Here is a 22,938-nt window from a genome sequence, read left to right as displayed (position 1 = left end):
TCTTTTGAGCCACTGAATCTCTGAACAAATGCATTCAAAGTGCATTCCAGTATGTGAAGTTGTACAAAGATGTATTCTACAGAGTTGCACACAGTTTTATGGAATATTTTGTACTTAAAGGTTCAATTACCATCATCAGCTAAAAAACCAACCCAAACCAACACACACACAAACAAACCATGGGGTTTTTGTTGCTTCAAGAGGCATTGTTTCAGAGTCACTTAGGAAGGCTGCTAATGGGATCAAAGGAAACCCTTATCCTTAATCTGTATCACATATTCATGAATAAGAGAGTATGTTGATTCCCTTTTGTTACGCAGACACCAATGTTGCTGTGGTAACCACACTTACATGAAACAAACTCTACTCACCTGCACAAAGATGCCCTTGCTCTTGTATTCTGCATGGAGGCCTTGGGAGAAGAAATCGATAAAAGCCTAGAGAGAAAAGAAGGGAAACATGCAGCATGCTACACGTTAAAATGGAAACCACAGTTTGCAGGTTTTTGCAAGCATCTCTGAATCACTATTTAGAGTTCCTGTTTGCAAAGTGAAAAACCTCAGGTTTGCAAAGAAACTTTGCATATTAGAGCAATGCCACCTGAATAGCAACACTACGCTTACAAAGTGTTTTTTCGGAAGTGAGGCTCAGTCTAAACAAATAAACCCCTTTTTAATTTAGAAGGAAAAGGAACTAGTTTTGTTACATAAAGCCTAGTTAAAAGAAAATACAACTCTGTAGATTCACTACTTATGTCATCATCTTAATCTTTTTTTTAAAAAAACTGATTTAAGTGGGTTTCTCTCATGCATGGCTTTTAAAACATCATATTTAAATACTTTGTCTTCCACCTTTACACTTTTAAGAAATGCCACCCTATGGTGATACTTCTTCCTAGTCTTGAATTCCACCTCCACATATTCTCTTCCAAATTTCTGGAAGTTTTGGAAGTTATAAGACTTGAAGTTTAAAGAAAGAAGTGACAGGGCTTAAAAGGTGGATTCTAGTACCTGCCTTCAAGATGTCCTCACATCTAATACAGCCACCTCCATAACCATACAAGAATGTACTGTCCTAATAACCTAAGGCTACTCAGTAGTTCAAACCAGCACAGATCCCCCCTCCCCAAGTTCTTTTAAATCACCTTTCCACTTTTTCCTCCTGCAGATCAGTGAGACAAAATATGAGGTTCTGCTACAGTTTCTTGTTTTAGTGAAACAATACAGACAAGTAGGATGAATGGAGTACCTTCAACTGAAGGAACTAAGCTATCTTATCCATGCTTGAAGCTAAAATAAATACTAAATACATTAATTCAAGTATTTAAGCAGCAGTTGCTTCAGATTGGTTTCAAAACAGACACCAAAGCTCTAGTATTGCCCCTGCCTTACAGCCTTCCTTTAGTCACCATGTCACCAATGGATTAATACAAGCCCTAACTGAAACCAGCACTTAAAGTTTGCAGTGCCCAGTGTTTTTTTTATCAAGGTTATCCCACTGAACTCAGCCCACACAAGCAGCAACAGACACACTCCCACACTACTGGGCTATTTCTATACATGCTCTTCTGAGCATACACAAGATCTGAAAGAAAACTGGATTTTGCTGTGTAGCAGATAGGTCCCTTTATTCTTCATCTTCAAGTTGCATGTACAAGCTAGAAGGAGGCTCATTAAACCAAAAAAGCTTATCTTCTGTCCAACTGTTTTTTCCTTCTCCCTTTCCCCCAAATGTAATGAAATTCAGTACTCAATGAGAATGAAAAGTCTGGTCTAGTAGCAATGACTCAAGTGAGCTGGCCATTCTATTTGAACAGTCAGTCACTTGCACAGACATGCCAACAGCTCAGTGCAGTCCCTGAACACAGTTGCCAAATAAACTCTGTGCAGTTATCACACATACATCAATAATATATTAAAAATAAATTTTAAGAACTGTAGTTTTAATCAAAGTGCTTTGATCATTTAAATTTCTAGCTGTTTTTACATTGCAAGAGTCCTGAAATCAGTTACTGCTCCAAATATGGAGAGACAGTATAAAAGAGACTGCCATCTCTACTGGTTGCAAAGAGCTTGCAATAAAGAGAATGTTCATGTCATGTAAGGAGAAAAAGCAACTTCCAGCATTCAAATAAGGTTTGGAGTTTCTATTCTTGAATTTATTTCAAGATAAGTTGGTTTTCTACTTCCAGACATTCAAGCCCATCAACAACCTTTAACTTAAAACAGTTTTAAGAATGTTCTCTAAGTAAACATCCCCTGAATAAGCAGAGAAGCATCACGTGCAAGAAAATTTATTATCCTTGAATATTCAGTAACAAAGCCAAGACATGGGGGGGGGAGATAAATGCATTTCTTTTCTCATTAGTATTAATGAAGGTATATAGGTAAACTTGTCAAAAAATAGGACTCTGATTTCTTTAAAAGTGTCTCATTTCATTGTAAAATAGGGAATTCTCTACTGGAAGGTTAAAGAGTAGGACTGCATCTGTTCCTGACAATTAGCCAAAACCATTGACTTAGACCTGAAGGATACTACGCTTTAAACCTTCACCCTCTATATAGATGAGGAAAAAAACCCTAGAAATTGCAGTTACAGTCTTTCTATAGCTACATTAGGGAGTCACTTTCATGCTTACTAATCTTGCTGTGGTGGAAGATGAGCAGTGCTGAGAACAGGCAGATTACTTAACCTGTAATTGAGTTTCTTAGGGGGAAGGGAAGAAATATTTGAGATTCTCATTGAAAAAAGACTAACCAAAGCAATGTAAGGCATATTATCACTAAAATCAGAAGCTCAATTCTTTCCATAAAGCTGACAGCACTGTCACAATGAAAGTGACCTTTTGTATTAAAACAAAGAACTGTGCTCTCAGGAAACACTATTTCAAAGAGCAAATTTTATCAGCTAAAACTAATTCAGGCTTTCATAATTTCTAAACTTAAAATATCCCCTCCTTTACTATGAATAAAACAGTGTGCATCGATTCCTTTCTGGAAATATGAAGATGTTACTGAGAGTCTAGAGGAAACAGGTCTGTTCTGACATGAATGACACTACTGAAAGTGTCTTCACACTGTCAAGGTTCTGCTTGGGACTCTGAAATCCTTTAAGTATTTAAGGTAACTACAAAGTGTTCCTGTGCCTGGAAAAAGCTGTAGTGCCATACTGCTTTAATACCAATGTGAATGTCCCTTGCATTTAGTTTTATCATGTATACTTCAGTTCCATACTGTGTACCCATATTCTGTTTTTACAGTGTTAACTGGAAATCTTTTAGGGGAACATTTTAGAAGCCCCTACAGAAGTCTTTGTAAAAAAAAACCAAAACATAGACTGCAGAAAGACAAAACTGTCCCAGTGACACAAAGAGAAACTACAGCAGATACATTTAACATGAAACGTAGATCTAGAGTAGTACTATGAACTGGTAAAATAAACCAAGCTATTGTGGAAGACAACTTTCACTAAAATGAGTGTTTGGCTAAGTGGGGAGCTTCTTGATGAACTAAAAATGGGCATATGAGAGACAGAAACAGGAGAAGTAACAAAAGAGAAACATAAAACATTATTGGGTACTTAAGAATAAAATCCAAGCTAGGAAAAGACTAGCAAAGGACATGAAGGGTAGCAGTAAAGGATCCCTACAAGTACACTAGTTCCAAGAGGAATTTCAGAGAAATAGGGGTCTGTTGATGAATGAGGGAGACAACCTAGAGATAAAGGATAGAAAATGGTTATTTAAGGTACTGAACACTTCTCTTGTCTTTGCACATGCCTCTGCATACACCATTTTTGGTTTGGTTTTTTTTTTTTTTTTAACAAAAGGGAAGGCAGAGGCAACAACAATTCAGGGACTACTCAGGGATGCTGAATGTATTCAAATCCATGGAGCCAACACGGATTCACTCAAGAGTGCTGAAAGAACTAGTCCATATGTACACAAGTCTGCTGTCTGCAATAACTGAAAAACTGTGGAAACTAGAGGAGGTCTCTGACAACTGGAAGAGGGCTAAGGTATCCCTCCTTGAAAAGGCAAGAATGACCCCGTCAGCTTTAACTCAGTTTGTGGAAAACTCACAGAGCCCTCCTCTTGGAATTAATTTCCAAGCACATAAAGGACAAGAAGATACATCAGAAACAGTCAATGCAGATTTACCAACAGCAAATTCCTTTCTACAATGGAGTGGACTAGTTTTGTAGATGAGGGAAATGGATTTTGAATCTATATGAACTATATGTGTGTGTGTATATATAGATATATTTTCACTTCAGTAAAGCGTTTGACACCACCTCCTGCAGCGTTCCCATTTGGAAGTCGAGCAGATATGTGCTGAAATGACAAACTGCTGGCCAGACTGAAAATTGGCTGGACCACTAGGCTCAAAGGGCCATGATTAATAGCTTGACATCTGGCTGATAACAAGCAGAGGACCCTACAGATCAATACCATGGCCCATGTTCTTCAGTATCTCCTATCAGCAACCTAGATGATGACACAGAGCACACCCTCAGCAATTTTACAGTTGACAACAATAAGATGAAGCAGCTGACACGACACAGCTTTAGTCCAGGGAGACCCTGATAAACTTGATTATTGTTAAACATCATGAGATTTCTCAACTGGCACAGAGTGAAGTGCAAATATCTGCATACAGAGTGGGATAATGCCATGCCTTAATTTTGGTTGAGTAGCAGCTCTGCTGCAAAGAACCTGGAATGGTGGCTGCCAGGGAGAAGATAAGCCAATAATCCACTCACTGCAAGAACATCAGATGACATACTGGGCTATGTTAGCAGGATGTATGGTCAGCAGATCAAGGGAAGTTCACTATTTGGTAATGACAAGGCACTGGAGCTCTACCCTTTCTTTTACTTGAACTGCTAAACTTAACACAACTAATAAAAAGGGAGGACAAACATTTGCTTCCAGCAAGCACCAGAAGAGTCCTACTTAAACATATATACATATATATTAAAGATACATATCTTCAGTAAAATTAGGGAAACAAAATTTCAAAGTCAAAATAAGAAATCCTGTGAAACTCAGTCAATGTCCTTTTTCATCCTCGCACTAAGCTTGCTTGGTACACTAGCATCTTTTTCCATGTAAAAGTAGAACCCATGATGAAATACACAAAATAGTTGTTTCCATGCCAGTAAACACTTGCACTCATTTTTCTCTAGACCTTTCAGCTTCCACTGTTGGAAAAATTTAAGTTAGGTACTCAGTACTTTTAGTTCATGAAAGCACCACTAGATGGACACCAAAACATTTAGTCCTGTAGCATTGGCTTAGGTTTGACACCTGATTTCAGTGTGGAAAAGAACACTTACCTTGGTTGCGGAATAAAGAGTCAGCAATGCAGTTGGATACATCCCAGAAGCTGAGGAGATGTTCAGGACTACCCCTTTTGATCTGAAAGGCAGCAAAGATATATTATAATGAAATAAAAGAAACATCTTTTACGTTGCAAGCCTAAAGAAAGCCTTTAGGATGCAACTGAGATTAAGATCTGTTTAAAAACCTCAAACAAATCCTAGATTTCACTTTACTAATATGATTTTAAGCACAATGTAAGTACTCAAGCATATGGTATAAATCAGGAACAACTCCAAGTTCAACACAGCAAGAGAATCAAGCTCTATACATACACACATACAGGCACACAAGGCTAAACTATGCAAAACTGATTGAGTGAATCTGGCCCAAGTCCAAAAGGCAACTTCTAAATCTCAGGCTAAGGTGGCAGAAATGGCAACACAAATCTGTTGTATAGTTTACACTTTGATAATCGCTTTCATCTTCTGTATGTTACTTCATGATGGATCTTCAAGATAGGAAGTATCTGAATCTACTGCTCAAATACAGAAATGTTTTAATATAGTATGGATGATATTCAGTGGATAACTACAGAAAAAAAGAGTTATTTTACAGCTGTATTACAGTAACACTGAAGATAGTCCACAGTAACATTTTGGTGAGCTACCACCTGCTCTTCTAAGCACTTCTAAAGGATGTGCAGCTAGGACAGAAAGTAAGACTCCTGGATTTCCCAATCCACTGACTGATTTTGAGTGTGTCTGTTTCTGAGACTAGTTTTACCTACAGAACCAGATGTATTATTTAGTGCTAGGTAGAAAGAAGAACTAGTTTTAAAAGCTTCAGGCAAATTAGGGCAAGTACGGAGTTAAAAGGTACTACCAGACAGTCTAACACAGTGAAAGACACATCTCTGGCGCTTCTTACCCCGTAGTAAATAAATTCAAGCCAGTTTACCTGAACATACTAAGCATGCCAATGTTTAGGGCAGTGAGAACATTAACACAAGTAGGCATCATGCAGCTCAACTCCTGCAGATTCACCTATGAGTTTCTCATCATATTTCTTCATCTAGGTATACTCTATGCTGCTGCTACCACAATGATTCACGTAACCATCTTAAAAATAAACAGTTGAGTTTAAGTGACCGTTAAAAATTAAAACAATTCACTCTAAGAATCGTGACAATAGATTCAAACCAACACGGCTTCTGCCACGATAAAAAGTGTGAATTGAATCTGTGATTGATTCACCTCTAGGAATAGATGGCTAACGTGACAAAAAAGAATCATTTCAGTCATTCAAGATTTCAAACACCTTTGCCAAAGTTTGCTGTATTTTTCAGGAGTTATCTGCAAGACTTGGTGAAATAAAGTAGCAACGTGAATCAAACATGTAGCATATGTAGCATGGAGAAAGAAGATCACAAATTAATCATGAATTTTCACGACAGCAAAAGGTTAACAGTGGATGCCAGAAGATTTTCTTATCAAGACAGGTGGTGCTTGTGATATTTATTCATGAGCTCAAATGAGGATTAGCAGTGAAATGAGTATTCATGCAGTTTTTAAGAGATTACCAGATTGGAGAATACTATAAAGAAATTTTTTAAGAGCTCAGATTGCTATGTGAACAGACTACAGAATGGCAAATGAAAAAAATCAATATTAACAAAACCAGCGATGCATACTAAAGAAAATAATGTGAATTAATCACAAACCTTGCAGGATTCTAAATCAACTATCCACTTCCTGGAAAACCTAAACAAAGTCAACAAGGAGTCCTCTCTTGTGCAGCAGTCACCAAAACCAGCCAGAGAGCAGGATGGTGGGAACAGGAGGGACAGATCCACCACCACTGAAATCTTGTATTACAGTCTACGGAACACTTCTATCCTTCCAAATATAGGACAGAAATATTAAGAACCCGATGATTTAAGAAAGGAGAAAAGAGGAAAAAAACCACAACACATCGATGAGGTGGAAAGATTTGTTCCAATTTAGCTATTTAAGAGACTATTAAAAGCAGCCATGATAAAAGTATACAGACTAATGAATGAGAAAGATCAAGACCTTGATTTATCCTCTCAGAATACAAAAGAATGATGAGATTTATTTAAATGAAAGGCTGAAATTTAGATCTGATAAAAGGAAGTGAGTGCTTTTTTCATATCCAGACTACGGGAGTACTTGCCATAAAACTTAACTGAGGACAAAAGCTTAACAGGATTCAAAAAAGGGTAAGCATTTTTATGGATAAACACAAGCCTCATGCTTCTGAAACAAACTGAAGCTTTAGAAGAGAGGCTGGCATTCAGGCTGTAAAGCACAGGTCTCGCAGCACCTGGCTAGACTACAGCTTTCCAGCAGGAGTAGTGACCATCCTCTTAAGTGCAGTGAATTAATGGTCTGACCCAGTGAAGAACACCCATGTGTTTTCCCTCTTGGAAACACAACAAATTAATAGCAGCCCCATGCAGAATCCCATGTATCAGGCTCTTTGAAGAGTCAATGCCACTGTGGGTTTTGTGGTTTGTGTTTTTTCTTTATAAAGAAAACAGTCCTAGCCATAAAAGCTCAAAACTTTAAACGTCCAGATAAAAGGAAACTGAGAAGCATGCCTGTAGGAGGAACACTTCTGATTACTCCAATTACAATTTTGCTTCTTAGAGGAACTGCAGAAGAAATGTTTTTAGGGAGGGATCTGAAGAACTACGCAAGCACTAGTGAAGCAAAAAGAAATTTTGGCTCCATCCAACTCAACTGTGTAGTTAATGAAAAAAAAAAAGTTGGTTAAGATGAAGAGTATCAGGTCCACACCCTCACACCTCCCCATCATTCTACCTTAAGTGGTCCAGCGCAGGGAAGGCTATATTTAGCCATCTCTCTGTTGCTGTGGCAACCAGCGCCTGCTCCAGCTGCACGCCAAGTGGAAAGAGCAAGCTTCCTCTGTAATGTAATTATGCACTTGCTACTTCCCTGGCAATAAATACCATAGTTTGATATTTGTCTAGAAACAGTCAACTGATTTTTGTTGTTGTTGTTGGGGTTTTTTGTTCCCAAAGATATCAAGCTTTGATTTTCAGTTCTATAAGCCTGCCACCTTAGACAGTAGCCTGAAAAATTTACAGAGGAACTGCTCATTTAAGTGTAATAGGAAGCTGCAGATTATAAATTGTCACTTTAAGTGTTCAGAGCGCAGGAAAGGAGCCACAGCAGAGAATCTAAACGCCATTACCAGAAGTGGCATTCATCTAATGCTGATATGTTTATTATAAATAAAAAGTAACAGACACACTAAGATGCAGTTTTGTTTTCTCCTTACAGACTTGGATGCAAAGCATGTAAAGTCTGCTCTATTTCTTTATTTGTCTTGTAATATATTGCCATAAAACCAACATTCAAATACATAAAAGCATGCACTATAGCTACCTGCAAGATGCTACAGCATGCTACCTCACATCTATCTACTCAACATGCTATCCGCCTTGAACAAGTGAGGAATAACGATGGGATTCCTAGTCTGGTTTCATTCTTAGAGCCTAGAGCCCTTTTTCCTAACCCACAGTCCCATACCAGAAATGTATGGTTGGCCCAAGGAGCTGCTGAGTACAGCTACCATTCATTCATGCCCTTGGATTCACTGGACGTCCATATCCTCCTGTGGTTACAGACTCTTAGAGGTGTTAATGGCCTGTGAGCTACGACTATGCAGGAGTTGGCAGCTGCAGACATTGCTTCTGTGCACTGTAAACCCAACTGACTTCACAAAACCAAACAAAATGAAAGCTTTTTCAAATATTTTTCCCTGGGACAGAAACCAAGGCCTTCATTCAAATGGAACAGTCATTTAAAGTGGTTCTTCACACACAGGAAAAGTTCAAGATGTATACTTTTTTCTTTAAAGCACTATTAACCTTTTCTTTCCAAGCTTCATCTTGAACATTTACCCTTGCGATTCCTGAGGTAATCATGTAGTCAGGAAAAGTGAAAAGAAACACGCATGGTGTGCTCAAGGGTAGTTAGAACCAGAACTCAGCAGGATCCTGGTTTGCTGCCTTCCATTCAAATCATCTTACCCAGGTTAACACGTAACAGAAAAACATACACAGGTTATTCTGTGAGTATACATCATTCTGTTCTGAGAAGCTGGAGACATCAATCAACTCTGCCAAGTGGATAACTACGACATTTCTTTAGATGAAGAAGAAACTGAGGGAAGAAATTGTTACAGCTTCAAAGTTCAAAAAATTGATAACAAAACAACATTAAATCCTTCAAAAGCAGAATGGCTTTGGTCACGTCGGCATCTTCAGAGGGCAGTGGTTTCACAAAAGGCAGGTCCCTTTATCTATCAATAATAGCACATGGGCAAGGAGTAACTTTTGACTTACAAACCCCGAGTAGCTACCACCACTGTACTATAATCCTCATCCTCTAGTCCAGCTTTAGTGGAAAATACACTGCCGCCCCAGAGCTCTGTCTTGGGTTGTCTTTTCTAATTCAAATCTCTTTACCTCAAATAAGCTCCTTCTTATCTCCTGATTGTTTAACTAAATAGCTAAGCTCACCATCACCCTGATGTGCTAGACGTTGACTCCCATACTAGGTCTGACAGTTTATAGCCAGGAGGAAACTTTGTTTTAGCCGGGAAACATTTGCTCTGCACTGGTGCAACACTTGAAAAATTGAATCCTGATCTGCAGTGAAGACTCCCAGGTAGTGGGATGATGCAAGAAACATAAATTTTTTTCGTAATCTTTGTCAGATTTGGAGGTTTGTCCCATATACGTGCTCCTCCTACAGTATTTATGTGGAGGCAATACCATGGTGACTGACATGCATGGTTCTACACAGCTTTCCTCAGTAATGCTGGTGTAGCTCACACCTGACCTAGGAGACACCCCAGCAAGCTGGGGTTTGCACCACAAAAGAGACAGCAAACAGCCTGGGACACTCAACATCAGCTGGAAAACATCCTGGAGGGGCTACATGGAAATTGTGCACCCTCCATTTTCACCTGGGAGATAGCTAGGAAGTCAGTACACATCTTCCACGGCGACAGTGGTGTGCATTAACTCTTATTTTAAAGAGCTGGTCTCCAATTCTAGTTTTCCAAATGATCACAGACTTTCCTCAATATACCACCTACTGTATAATGAGAACATATTCTTTGCATCCATTTTACTTACAATGACTTAGAGAAATAGCCTTAAGAAGGTTATTCCCAGGAACTGTAACCACCCCCTCAGAATAGCAGGTTGTTGAGTTAGTGCCGATGAGTCAGACGGGCTTTTTAATTCTGTTCTAAAAGGAATCACCACAACAGTGGAGAAGGGAGAGGAAAAATAAAAAGGGAATCGAGTGGAAAAGGCTTCCACCGTCTGATGATTCATGCACCATCAGCGTGACTCACCCAGCATTACTCTGCCATTAAAACATGGAGACCAGGCTGATTAGTCACAGTAATGAATTTTTCAAGAAAGGATTCTCCCCTATAAATAATGATGACTTTGTCTGGATAGTGTTAGTGTGACTCACCTTTCCAGCATGCCGGGCAGCACCAATCGTGTCATCTGCAAAAAGAAAACATTCGTGATGGCTGAGAATGCAGACACCAGACAGCCAGAGACCGAGGGAAGCCTCCCTTCCTCCCAGAAGCAGCTGCCGCCCCCTCCACCCCAACCAAGGCTCGGGGAAGCAGAGACCATACTTTGCGTAGGCAGTTTATTTTTATTCTACCTGGATAACTTGGCTCTGTCAAGTAGTGTGTGCACTGAATGTGGTGAACCCATCCAGCTAGTAGCATAAGTACAATAAGAGTAAATAAATAAAATAAAAAAAGTCTTCACCGCTCTGCAGCATCCGTGGCCTCTAAAGAACATGAAAACACCAGGCTACTACAGTACATGTATTATCTTTCTCCCCCCAAAAAAAGGCATCTGTCTTCTTTAAGACTCACTAAATTTACCACCTGTGCCAAGACTCAAGACAATGTCCGAAGTATTTTAGCTAGAGTTACTGAACTGCTGATTTCAGGTTAAAAATAAATTGTGGAGCAGCAAGAGCACTGGACAGAACTACTAAAGATAAGTTTCCTACATTATATTACCTACAGAAAACATTAAGACCTCAAAATATTTTTTTTGTTGATTACACAGATGTTTTCACACTGAAGAACCTACATGCCCATGAGGAAAGTAATCTGGCAAACCTCACTGCTCTGGAAGCTCCTGCCTTCGTTAGGACTCTGAGCAATGTATTTACAACCTGGTTAAAGGTATCTCCAGAGCAGTAATCCTAAAACAAACTTCCCAGTTGCAGACAAAGCAGCTCTGACATGGGAAACAAATCAAGCATTGAACCAAACTTTGTTGCATTTTTAATTAATGTGAAATAGTTAATTTTGCTACTACTAATTACTACCATCCTAAAATACTAAATCCAAAATTTCTGCCTTTAAGAAATAATGTCAAAGTCCAGCTTGTGCCAAATACTCCTCCAACCCTGTTAATAAATGTCATGGCACTGACACCAAAGACAGATCAGAAAAGAAATAGAAATTATCACCACTTCTCACATCTTTAAAAGGTATTGCAACAAAGTTCTTGAGGACACAGTGAGGAGGGGGTAATAAAATACTAATGGCACCAAAATGTAATGGTACTCCCACCGATACCTAATTATCTTGACAGCTTAAAATACGAAACATTTGAGTAGTATGGGAAGAAAAACACACGCACACACGCAAAAGAAATCAGCATATACAGGAGCACAAAACATCTGTAAGCACTTTTATTACAAAGAAACAAATCTTATTGTAGCCAGCTATTCATATTACTATCACCACTGCTTTAGCCCTTACATATGACTGAGTCTGGGTTTGGGGTTCTTGTTTGTTTTTATTTTTAAATTATAAACCATACCCTTTTAGGAATAAAGGAGAAAAATCACAAAGAAAACCCAAAATTTCAGGTGATTTCAGTTAACACAAAGAAAATGGTAGAGAAGGGCTGTGTTTTGTATTTTACTGGCATTTCTCACTTGGACTGGATTCTGCAATCAGCCATGCTTCATGACAGCTTTGATAAGGGACTGTACAGGTAGGAGTTGAACAGACCTTACTTTCATGAAGTCAGATGTTGACATAATTAACTTTCAGCACTGCCTCCAAAGTCAAACTAGGTATTCAGAGTTGGTAAACATTACTAAGCTAAACAGATCTGATGCAACTTCAAAAAACCCTCTAACATTATGTCTTATACATGAACTTTTTCATATACTAATGCTTCGAAAGAGGTGTAGAAAAATCTATGTTTTAATATTAAAGTATAAAGAATGATTTGGGCTAATTTTAAGACCAGTTCAAGACTTTGTGATCCCTCCCACAGATCCCTCGGCATAAAGTGGCATACTGTTTCTTGCCTCTCAGGGCAGTGTAACACTGCATATCATCTCCAGAGATTGACACACAGACGTGGACTGAAATTGCCTACCCTTAGGCAACCCGTAAATGGTCTGAAAAAACAGTACAGGATCTCCCACTGTAACACAGAGGGACCCTACGCTTGAAACTTTGTCATAAATCCACACATTCATGCTCTAAAACCTAATTGCAACCCACCAAATATGTCTAACAGCATTATTGCGAACCTGCTGGTTATTATTGATATCCAAACAAGAGCACAGAAGAACATGCTACAATAATTGTTTGACTTATATAAATTAAAAAACTATGGAGCCACCGACAGATGCAATATAATAGGTACACAGTTCAGGTAGAAATCAAGAAGTCTCTCACTACCAGCTGTGTTAAACAGTCTGTTTCTAAAGTTCAGCTGGACAGGCAATCAATATATTTTTTTTCCCTCCACAGAAAAACACTGATGGCAAAACTGGATTTCGTACTCAACATCACTTCCATTTGTTACCACTAAAACTAATATTTTGAAGGAATTTCAAAAATCTGTGAAATAGGACAAAACTGTTTTTCCTGTCTGTGTTTTTACATCTTGTGATGTGTGAGAAGAGATATATGAATATTCAATATCTTTATGTACAGAGAAAATACCATTTTTTTAAAAGAATAAAATAACAGAAGGCAGCTCTGAGTCAGTCTCACCTCACCCAGCCAAGTCCACAGTTAGACTGTTCCAGCAGTGCAAGAGCACTATTGGAAAAATGCTGGCAGAGCATTCTGCAGCCGTATTCAGGTCTGGCAAATTTATACATTGTACACACATGTAAAATATTCCCAGCATTAATTCAAATAAATCAATCTATAGCAGAAATGCAGTTTTGCCACGAATGACAATGTCCATACGTGCTTGCATGATCTTAATCCAAAATAGCCAAACTGGTTAACACTCTTGTCTTCAAGAGCTATAACCTGAAACGTGCCATTATGAGATAGGCAGTTTAACAACAAACATCTAGAATTTAATAAATAGCTCCCAGATAAAGAATCCAAATTTTAGCTAGGTCTTATTTAGAGACAGCCAGTTCTGTAATGGGGTGTGTTTCATAAATGCCAAAGCACTGCAAGTCTGAGTCTACAGGAATTAGCATGTAGGACGCCAGAGAACTCTATGGTAGTGTTTGTTTCTCTGAAGGCAATCTAAAAAAGTTAGAAGTGTCAGGAAACCTAAAGGAGAGGCTGTGAACTACCCTGAGAGCTGTCAGTTGGTGCTTACTGAACTCACTTAGGCTTCCCTCACAGCATCGCTTCTCTGAATGAATACTGCTTTCCACAGAAATACCAGCGCTGCGGTTGAAGACATGATCCCAAGACTCTGAAGGCTCAGGTCATTTCAGACAAGTAGGCAGACACTAGGCTATGTGAAAACTGCCAGCTCATCCAAAGAAAACTTCTTTTTCTTTCTCAAAGCTTGCATTAGAGCAGAGCAAGAACATGTGCGTGTGTGTGCGCGCGCACATCTGAGAAATTTGCTCGGGACAGTCTCGACATCAGAAGTTGTTAATGTTTTATATAGTCTGGCAAAGGGCTTTTGTCTTGTTTGTTTTTCAATAATTTCACATATACACATAATGCTACCACAGAGTTTGTGGTATAGTCTCTTCGGTTTGGAGGGTTGCATTATTTTTAAGTCAACTTCTTTCACACCTAGCCCTCAAGCTCCTAAGCTCCAGGATGCTCACAGCAAATGGCTAACTTAAGGTAAAGATTAAATACAGACTGTTTCACTAATCTTTTCCAGGCAGCTATCATTTCTTGATGGCCATTTACCTGCAACTGCATTTACTACATGTCTGGCAAGCACTGTTTTTGTTTTCCACTCTTCTTCACCAGACCTGTTTCCTACCCTCTAACTTTGGAAAAAGGAACACTACTTTCAGTCTAAAGAAGCAGAGATTCCTATTTGCAGATACAAAAATGCACAGCCATATGGCTAGATTTATGTTGTAAAACAGGTGCCACACTTAAAAGCTCCTATTAGAGGACTAACCAATAGTTAAAAGTTATAATCATGTATTTCCAGAGGTTTTTCTTCAGAAAAAAAATTTTTAAATCTCCCATTCCAAGTTGTAGTCTTTTCTCACTCTGATCTGTGCAATAGCTGAGGAGCAGAGCTTAGATAAAGAATAATAATTTCTAAAGTTTTGAATACATTTCAAGTGATATTCACTCAGACTGCTAAAATACACTAGGAAAAGCTGAGGTAAATATTCAAAGTCATTCTTCAGATGTTATGGGCCACACAACTGTAATACAAAGCCAGAAATCTAATGCCACAGTTGTATATTTAGAGACAAATCATTCTATGATGTTATGACTGCAAGTGACTCTTCCCACTTCCAAAAGGTATCACAATCTGTAATTAAGCCTATGCAAGTACAGCAAAGGGTGCAGCCAGAGAACTTGGACAACTTTACAGCTTTGTTATGTAGCTAAGATGCTTCCTTTCAGATCTCATTCACGAATCTGGGGTGAAACGATAACAACTCAAAGCAACATAACTTTTTAAAGATCAGCAATTCCCTGTGGTGCACCCACTCATGTACAAAACCATCATTGCTACTGTAAGGTAATTCTTAGTGCTTGGGCAGAGGATTCACACAAGTTCACAGATGCATTAGCTGTTTAACAAATAGTTAAGCAACATTGTACCTGTGAAACACTCACTCACAGACCTTACACTAAAAGAACTAAGGAACTGTACTCGTGCCCTGGTAGTTAAATCTATCGTGAAACCTATCCTCAGCATTTACTATTAAGTTTTTTTAATATGTCTCTTTTGAAACAATAATTTCTTAAATGCAACTCATACCCCAACCTGAACAAGAATGATCATATTTGTATAAACTGACAAGTGAACCTGATGAAAATTCAACAGAAAAATCCCACAGTAACCCACACAGCAAAGTCAGTAACCAGAAAGGGGCAGGGGACTGGCAAATGGAACTACAAACACAACATGCTGCAAGCCCTGTTTATGTCAGTGACTTTTCTTTGAGCAACAGTTTTAGGAAAGTTTTCCCTATTTAGAGCCACAAACTTTCAGCATCCAGCTTGCAAGGGAACACTCTCAAAACAAGCATCTTTCCCCTCCCTGCCCTTTATGTAGGAAAAAATACTACTCAAGTAGTAAAGCTGAACTTTCTCTATTCCAGATGTGGAATATGTATTTGTCTAAACCCCACAGCTACAAAAAAGTCACAGAAGTCCAGGACTTCCTAAATTTCCCAAAGTTACTTGTACTTTGAAGAAAAATCCCCAGTGCTTCCCTGACTATTGCTGAAAAGTATTTATCACAGCTACATCTCCATTGGTCTGGCTTCCTGTGTATCATGCTCTTAGGTTCAAACTCAGTGAGGTGGGAAACTGCAGCATTTAATTTCTCCCTCTGGACCATCTGAATGATATTCATGACCACCTTCACAGAACACTTGCTCCTTTTCCAAGCGTTGGCAACTGTCCCTCTCTGTTGTAAACTTACATCATGTACTTGGCTAAATCGTCATCTCCGCTTTGATTATGACTCTGAATATAAATGTAAAGAAATCTATTGACTAGACTGGAATACACACACACAATCACCTCACAAGTCAGTGTTGTCACTTCCCTCAGAATTAAGTTCCACTTCCTGTGATCCTCTCCAATACACAGCAAATACAAAAATTCACATGGGGTTCTAGCAGGGCATGAGCAACTATCATGTGAGTTCTGGTAAGGTACCTTTACTGACACGGTATGAGGCTGCACTAGCCCATCTCAACATTCACGGGGGAGAGAGGTGTCTTTTCCTACGTCTTTCAGGATAACTGGTCCCCATGCTTTTCTTCTTTGTACGCTCAGGTCTGCAAAATAATATTTTCCCTATTTCTCAAGCACACTAGCTTCTTCTCCCATTTTCAATTTTATATCAGTTATGGGGTTTATTGTTGGGTTTTTTTTTTCCCTAAACTCACAGTTTCAGAATTTGTAGGTAGAGTTGCTCCCTTGTCCTGCCTGGGATTCACAACCTGGTATAATTCACCTCTCGCTCCTCTTCCATTAAGAGGGCAGCTGACACCTGATCTCTCAGTTCCACACAAAGTATTTATGTATTTTGAAGTATTAAGCAAATTATAAGCTTCTCTAATAATACGGTGATGATAAAAAACCTTGATCTTGCAGGTCTATTATCCCTTTGTATTTGACATCTGGTATAAACCATAAGGTGATCAAAGTGAAGATTGGCACAGACACCAAGGCATGTACATATATGTCATTTAGTCTCCCCCTTCCTCTGTTAATGCTAATTTCCACCCAAAGCCTGGCCTGCAAACCTAAAATTTACAATCCCACACAACATAATAGCTTGCAAACCAATTCAGCTCCTTGCTTAATCAACCGCTAAGCCAGCACTCCCTCAACTATTTAGTCCTACTCATTTTTCAAGAGAACACAAGTTTATGTCTCACTCCCAACACAGTTAGCATATTGCCATGCTGCAAACAGAAATAACATACTGTTCCTCACACAAAGTATCTCTTGCAGCTTCCAGAAAAGAAAGAAGGGCTCCCTGAAATATGTCAAACTACTCTCTGTGCTCATTACCTACTTGTTTTTTTCCACTGGACAGCAAGTCTAGCATCCTTGGCTTTCAGCACATTAATCTAACAGCCAAACCAAGTTTAGTTCTTTTTCCAGGTGAAATCAAAGGCTGTAGCATACAAAGGTGAATTGATACATGGAGATGCAGTTGATACAGAGGAACTATAGATGAAAACTATACAGAGCAACTCTAATTCTGGCTCTTCAACACTTGCTGGTTCAGGGGAAAAAAAAAAACATGGCTTTTGACCTGATATTTTATTCAGTGTCAGAAATATGTTTGTGTCTCAAAATGCGATGGCAAAAACTATAACACAAACCCGTGTTACCTGAACTGCCACCAACAATCAGCAAAGAAAAGTTCTGCTTTTTAAATCCCTCCAGAAACTTGAGATGAGATTATGTCAAGAACCATGAAACTCCACATGCTACCCCATCTTCTTCATTTATCTGTCAACTCAAGCCTTGTATAAGGCTGTATTAAGTAAGTCTCAAGCTTTCCTGAGGAAATACCACACACAACAATTCTTCCTTCTATTTATAGCATCATCAAGACACAACGCACTTCTTGTTTTGTATATTATATGATGATCAGAGTAACTCCTGCACTGCACATCACCATAAAAATGTGACATTTCCCAGCGAGCTTAAAAAGAGTGTACTGTGGTTGGGGAAGCAGGGTGGCATTTGGTCAGGTTTTTTAACCAGTATTTTACAAGATGTGAGACTTCCAACACGTTTTATGTAGCTTGTCTTCAGTGGTGTACAGGGTGCTTTGAGATCACAGTAACAACAACACTTCGTGCCAGACTGATTGAGCCCTAAAAGTGCACCATTGTGGGGTTCACGGGTGACACAGCCCAGCAGCATGCTAAGGACATGATGGGGGCAGGCAGCACAGAACAGGATTTGGGCAAGACACATGTTTAAAAGCTCTGACAGGAAACAAGTTCTCAGTCATTAGGGAAAATTTCACAGTGCCAGATCCTCTACAGCTATGAAAAGTATTAAACAGTAGGACCAGCTAGGCTGATAATTTATCCAGTAAGGTGAAGATGGGGTCTTACCTCTCAGTGCACCCCTCCTTACATGCTGCATATCCCCCTAGGAAACCCAGTGAGCTGCCCAACAATGAAAACAATGGGTCAAAAGGTAAGGGAGGAGCATCACCCTTCAAAAATGCCTACACCTGTGGCCACAAAATAGACCTTAACATTTCTGCAGAATCAAACTGTGCTACCTTTCCCACTTCAAGCTTAAGGTGTGTTTCAGCCAGAACTGTGGAGGTATTTGACATGCCAACAGAGGTGTTTCTGATGGCATGTGGCATGGGTTACTGAGATGACAGGGGATATCATTACCTTTTAACTCCAAAAGGCAAGGAAGTGCATGGCAATGCTCCCTAATAGAACAGTAGACAGGTTATGAGACACCTGACATGGATCTGGAGATACTGTGAGAAGAGCCTGAATGGGCTCTGTCTCTCATGTACCTCCACCTTTTTAGCAGACCTTCATCGCCTTGCTTAAGAACTCAGTGCTCTCTTCCATCCCAAACTTCACATTTTTAATCAGGCAAGAAGGGAGACTTTTTTTAAAATGAAAACCCCAAACACTTACACATCCCTGGATAAGAGATGGTATCAACCTAAAATACTGAACTAAATGTTCATAGGATTACAACCCAAAAATCTGAGTGAAAGAACATACAGACTTTTCCTAAAATTATTTTTTCCTACCATGATTCTCTAGTTCTATGGGTTCTCTTGAAAAAATTACTTACAGATGGTACATATCTCTAATGTGCTCCTCTCCCCAAAACAGTAAGCATCTGGCATGCCTACTGTTTAATTACACAACAGGCTCAGGCAGGAGGAAACATTTTCAAGCCTGGAAGCTTATGCTCAAACTCTGATTATATACCCAGTAGCACGAGCTGTTCACGGTCAAGAAAAAAAGTTTCCAAACAGAAGGAAAAACACTATTAACACACAGCAAGTAGATCTTCAGTATGTTTCTATATGTGTGAAGACAACCACGTTAGAATGTGAAGAGGCTGACAGGATGCAAATTTTACAAAAAAATGTGTGACAATTTTGCTACATTGTTGACCACCACTGATTAGATACCACATGATGACTGAAGTCACAAAACAGCACTAGCTTATTCTGGAAACCAATATAATCTGGCTGCATCTCTGGAATTTTAGGTGTATCCAGAGTTAAATTGGGCCTCAATTCTACCCTATCATCTTCAAAAATACATACTGAAGTAGTTCATCTGTAAGTTTTCTATTCTAACAAAATGCTCCCAGGAAGATGGACACCCCAAATTCTTTAATCACTGAATAGTGCACTCCCTCTGCTGGCACAGCACAGATCTCACACCTTAGCAGAGACATTCTTCTGATTACACTGATCTCTAACTAAGAGGTCTATGCACAACACTTCTTCAGATTTACACCTGGGCTAGCAGCTCCGTTATCATTTAAAAACAAGTCTGCTAAACTACTTCCATAAGAGCACACTTTCAAAGGTGCCCATTAATAACTGAGTTCTCTGATGAAATCTTGCAGGAGTGCAACAGGACACCATGAGCCACAATCTTGCTTGGTCAACTAAAAGTCTGTACTCATCAGGCTAGCAGTCATTTTCAAAGTGGAAAGTTTCTGAAGACTCACTGTTGTAGCATTTCTAACTTTGCAACAAGTAGTTCTAAGATGTCAAATAAAACACACATGGAAGTGAGTTAGCAGCAGCAGCTTGACATTAACAATCTCATTCAGTCATGCAACGGTCGCATTTTCACTGTTTGCCTGTGTTTTGATAAGCTGTGAAAATCTTACAGAGGCATTGTTTTAAGAGGTCCTGTGCCTCCTCACATGGAAACAAAATACAGTTTAGACAAGAGCACTTCACTAGAAGAATTTAGTACTTGCCCTGATCAGAACAGCTGCAAGGAAGCCAAATCTTTTGAGCCAGCCTTGAAACCCTGAATATTTTGGCTTTGAGGCAAAAGGTTAACCCTCAGCTAGTGGAGATGCCAGCTTTGTAATGCATAAAAGGAGGAAGTTAAGATTTAGCAGTGGATACTCACAAGGAGTTTCTTCGGCACTTGTTAGCAATACACTAATTTACTCTCCATGTCATGTAAGCACCTACTACTCCCTCTGCCTCTTCTAAGCCCTGAAATACTAGGATGAAAATCTGATTTTTGAATGGACCTCGTGTTAATAACCAAGGGAACAGTCATATGTTTTGGCCTGAGTCAGGCTGATTTCTTCTCAATAAAAACTTCGGTTTAAATATCAAAAGGGGAAGGTAACCTTACTTCAAAAGTTAATGCACACTTCTGTGAATTTGGTTTTCCTTCTTGCTCATAAATTTCACATTAAATATTTAAGCACCTTCTCACTACAGTGTACAAAAACCTTAGGTGTGCAGAAATAAGGGTTGCCCACTCCAAGAAACACTGAGAAGAATGAGTGATTTACAAAAATTAGAACAACAAGCATGAAGAAGCATTAAGTGTTGTTTTGTGTACGTACCTTGCTCTTTCTGAAAGCTAATAGGTATCTTTGCAACAAATGATATTTCACAAAACAATCAGAACAGTCTGATAAAACAATTATAACCTCTGCGTCACTCTAAGACAAAAAAATTAACTGTGGTCCAACAGGTGAAAGTAATTGCTCCGGACAACTGAAGCAATTTTAATTGTTTAGTGGTTTTGAATTAAGACATCAAGAACAAATGTTGGTAACAGGGCACCTACCTTACAAACAGACACGATGTTAATGTTGACCATTTTGTCGATTCTCTGCAAGAAAACAAAAGTTTTGGGGTTTGTTACGGTTTAAGTTATTTATTCAATATTTACACACTCTCTGGGTTTAAGAGCCAGGATAAATTAAACCTTACACTTATACATCCACCTTTAGTCCCTGCTTCCCTGCTTAAGCATCAGAACAGTGACAGACTTTCAAAGTCAAGTCTGTGAATTGCTCTTGGTCAAGTTTTATCTCCGATTAGGGAGTCATACTAATAAAGAATAACACAGACATATCACACTGACACTGTATTTCCTAACATTATTTGCAATATTTATGAAGTTAAATAAATTATGATATTTTAGATATGTTCATAAATTAATGTCTGTATTTTGCTCTTCACCATTTCATGAGTGGTTTAGCGACTTAATGTTTATTCATGAGGTTCAAAAAAAATAGGACTTTTTTGCTAAATATTATGAAGCTTATTTGAAGGTGAACCAAAACCCAGATACGTTTATCAGTACTTAGGCAGAAAACACAAAGCCACAGTGGATACAGTGAGCTACAGGGGGTTTGGAAACAAAATCATGCACCAGTGAAATTGTTCAGAGTTTTCAATGTACCCAGTGCAACCAAGATCGTCCCTACATTACAAACTGTCTAAACTGGTCATATTTAAGTTTCATAATAGTGTTATGGGAATATGCAGCTTCTGTTCACAAAGTTGCTTGCTCCCCTTTCCTTCAGTCACTTAAGAACCCCTCCCAAGCCAATGTAGTTCATGTCAGATGAGCCCATGGACAGAAGTGGAATTCAGGTAGCACCTGTCTGAAATAGAAACACAAAATGAAGCAGCAGGGAAGAGCATGTAAAAGCACACCAGAAAAAAATGGCACTGCCATCATCTGAATTGAACTATGTTGCGTACGTAAATCTCTCAACTTCTGGAACCCTTAATTCTAATCAGAAAACCTCGTTGTGGGGGTACTTTAACCAAACCTGAACACTTTTGCCATATGCATTGTGCTAACAATGAGAACACTAGAAGGTACCACAAAAGCACTTACCTCATCCAGGTCTGGAATGTCAAGAAAATATTCGGGATAAACATAAGATATTCCCACGTTGTTGACTGAAACAAAAGCATGAAATTTGGATTAGATTGCTTGGGCTCCATCTGATTTCTCATGCTCTGATGAATGACAATATTCAAGAAATGCTCTTATAATGTTGCATTTAAAACACTCTAACCCCTTTAGCCAAGTTTAACTGTAAATGTACACACACGAGTGGAATGTGAGAGCGAACAAACAAGCCACTTTAAATGTGTAAATAGGTTGATTCTCTAATTGTATATAAACTGGGACGTTTAGCACACTGAAGCCATCTCCCACTGCTTCTCGGGGTGCAGGGGAAGAACGCTTTGGCCTCCCTTAGAGATGGCAGCCCCGCAAGCACACAAGTGGCATCGCCGCAACACGGAGCTCTGCAGAAACAGAGTTTCAAGCCGATGAAAAGGTCTCGGGATGTTAAGCGGAACTGTTTAACTGTTTGGGGTTTTTTTCTGGATAAAGAAATAAAAAGTGAAATAAGATATTTAAAGAAAAAAAAAAAAAATCTTCTGGCAAGTCTCCCCAGTACCTCTCCAGCCCGGCACACCACCAGTTGCTTCGGGACAGGCAGCCCCGCCCTCCTCAGCCCCGGGTTCCCGCCGAGGAAAGCAACGGGCACCGCCGGGGGCCGCCCGGCTCCCGCCCGGCCCGGCCCGGGGGAGCTGCGGGGAGCGG

The 22,938-nt window shown here is 39.3% G+C and overlaps 1 protein-coding gene across 1 annotated transcript in view; it reads right to left on the bottom strand.

Annotated features, from left to right (window-relative positions):
* Positions 1-206: 206 nt before the first annotated feature.
* Positions 207-22,938, bottom strand: part of HSD17B12 (hydroxysteroid 17-beta dehydrogenase 12) — an 82,092-nt gene continuing 59,360 nt past the window's right edge. The window contains exons 5-9 of the mRNA XM_026850932.1: positions 22,219-22,283; positions 21,154-21,198; positions 10,864-10,898; positions 5,338-5,419; positions 207-437 (exon numbers count right to left, since the gene is read on the bottom strand). Of these exons, the coding sequence (XP_026706733.1) occupies positions 348-437; positions 5,338-5,419; positions 10,864-10,898; positions 21,154-21,198; positions 22,219-22,283 (317 nt within the window). The 3' untranslated portion in view covers positions 207-347. The remainder of the gene's footprint in view (positions 438-5,337; positions 5,420-10,863; positions 10,899-21,153; positions 21,199-22,218; positions 22,284-22,938) is intronic.

Source organism: Athene cunicularia, assembly GCF_003259725.1.
Source record: "Athene cunicularia isolate RWA chromosome 5 unlocalized genomic scaffold, athCun1 chr5_part4, whole genome shotgun sequence".
NCBI classification, from domain to species: domain Eukaryota; kingdom Metazoa; phylum Chordata; class Aves; order Strigiformes; family Strigidae; genus Athene; species Athene cunicularia.
Note: the sequence above shows the minus strand (reverse complement) of the source record. Positions and strands in the feature narration are given on the sequence as shown.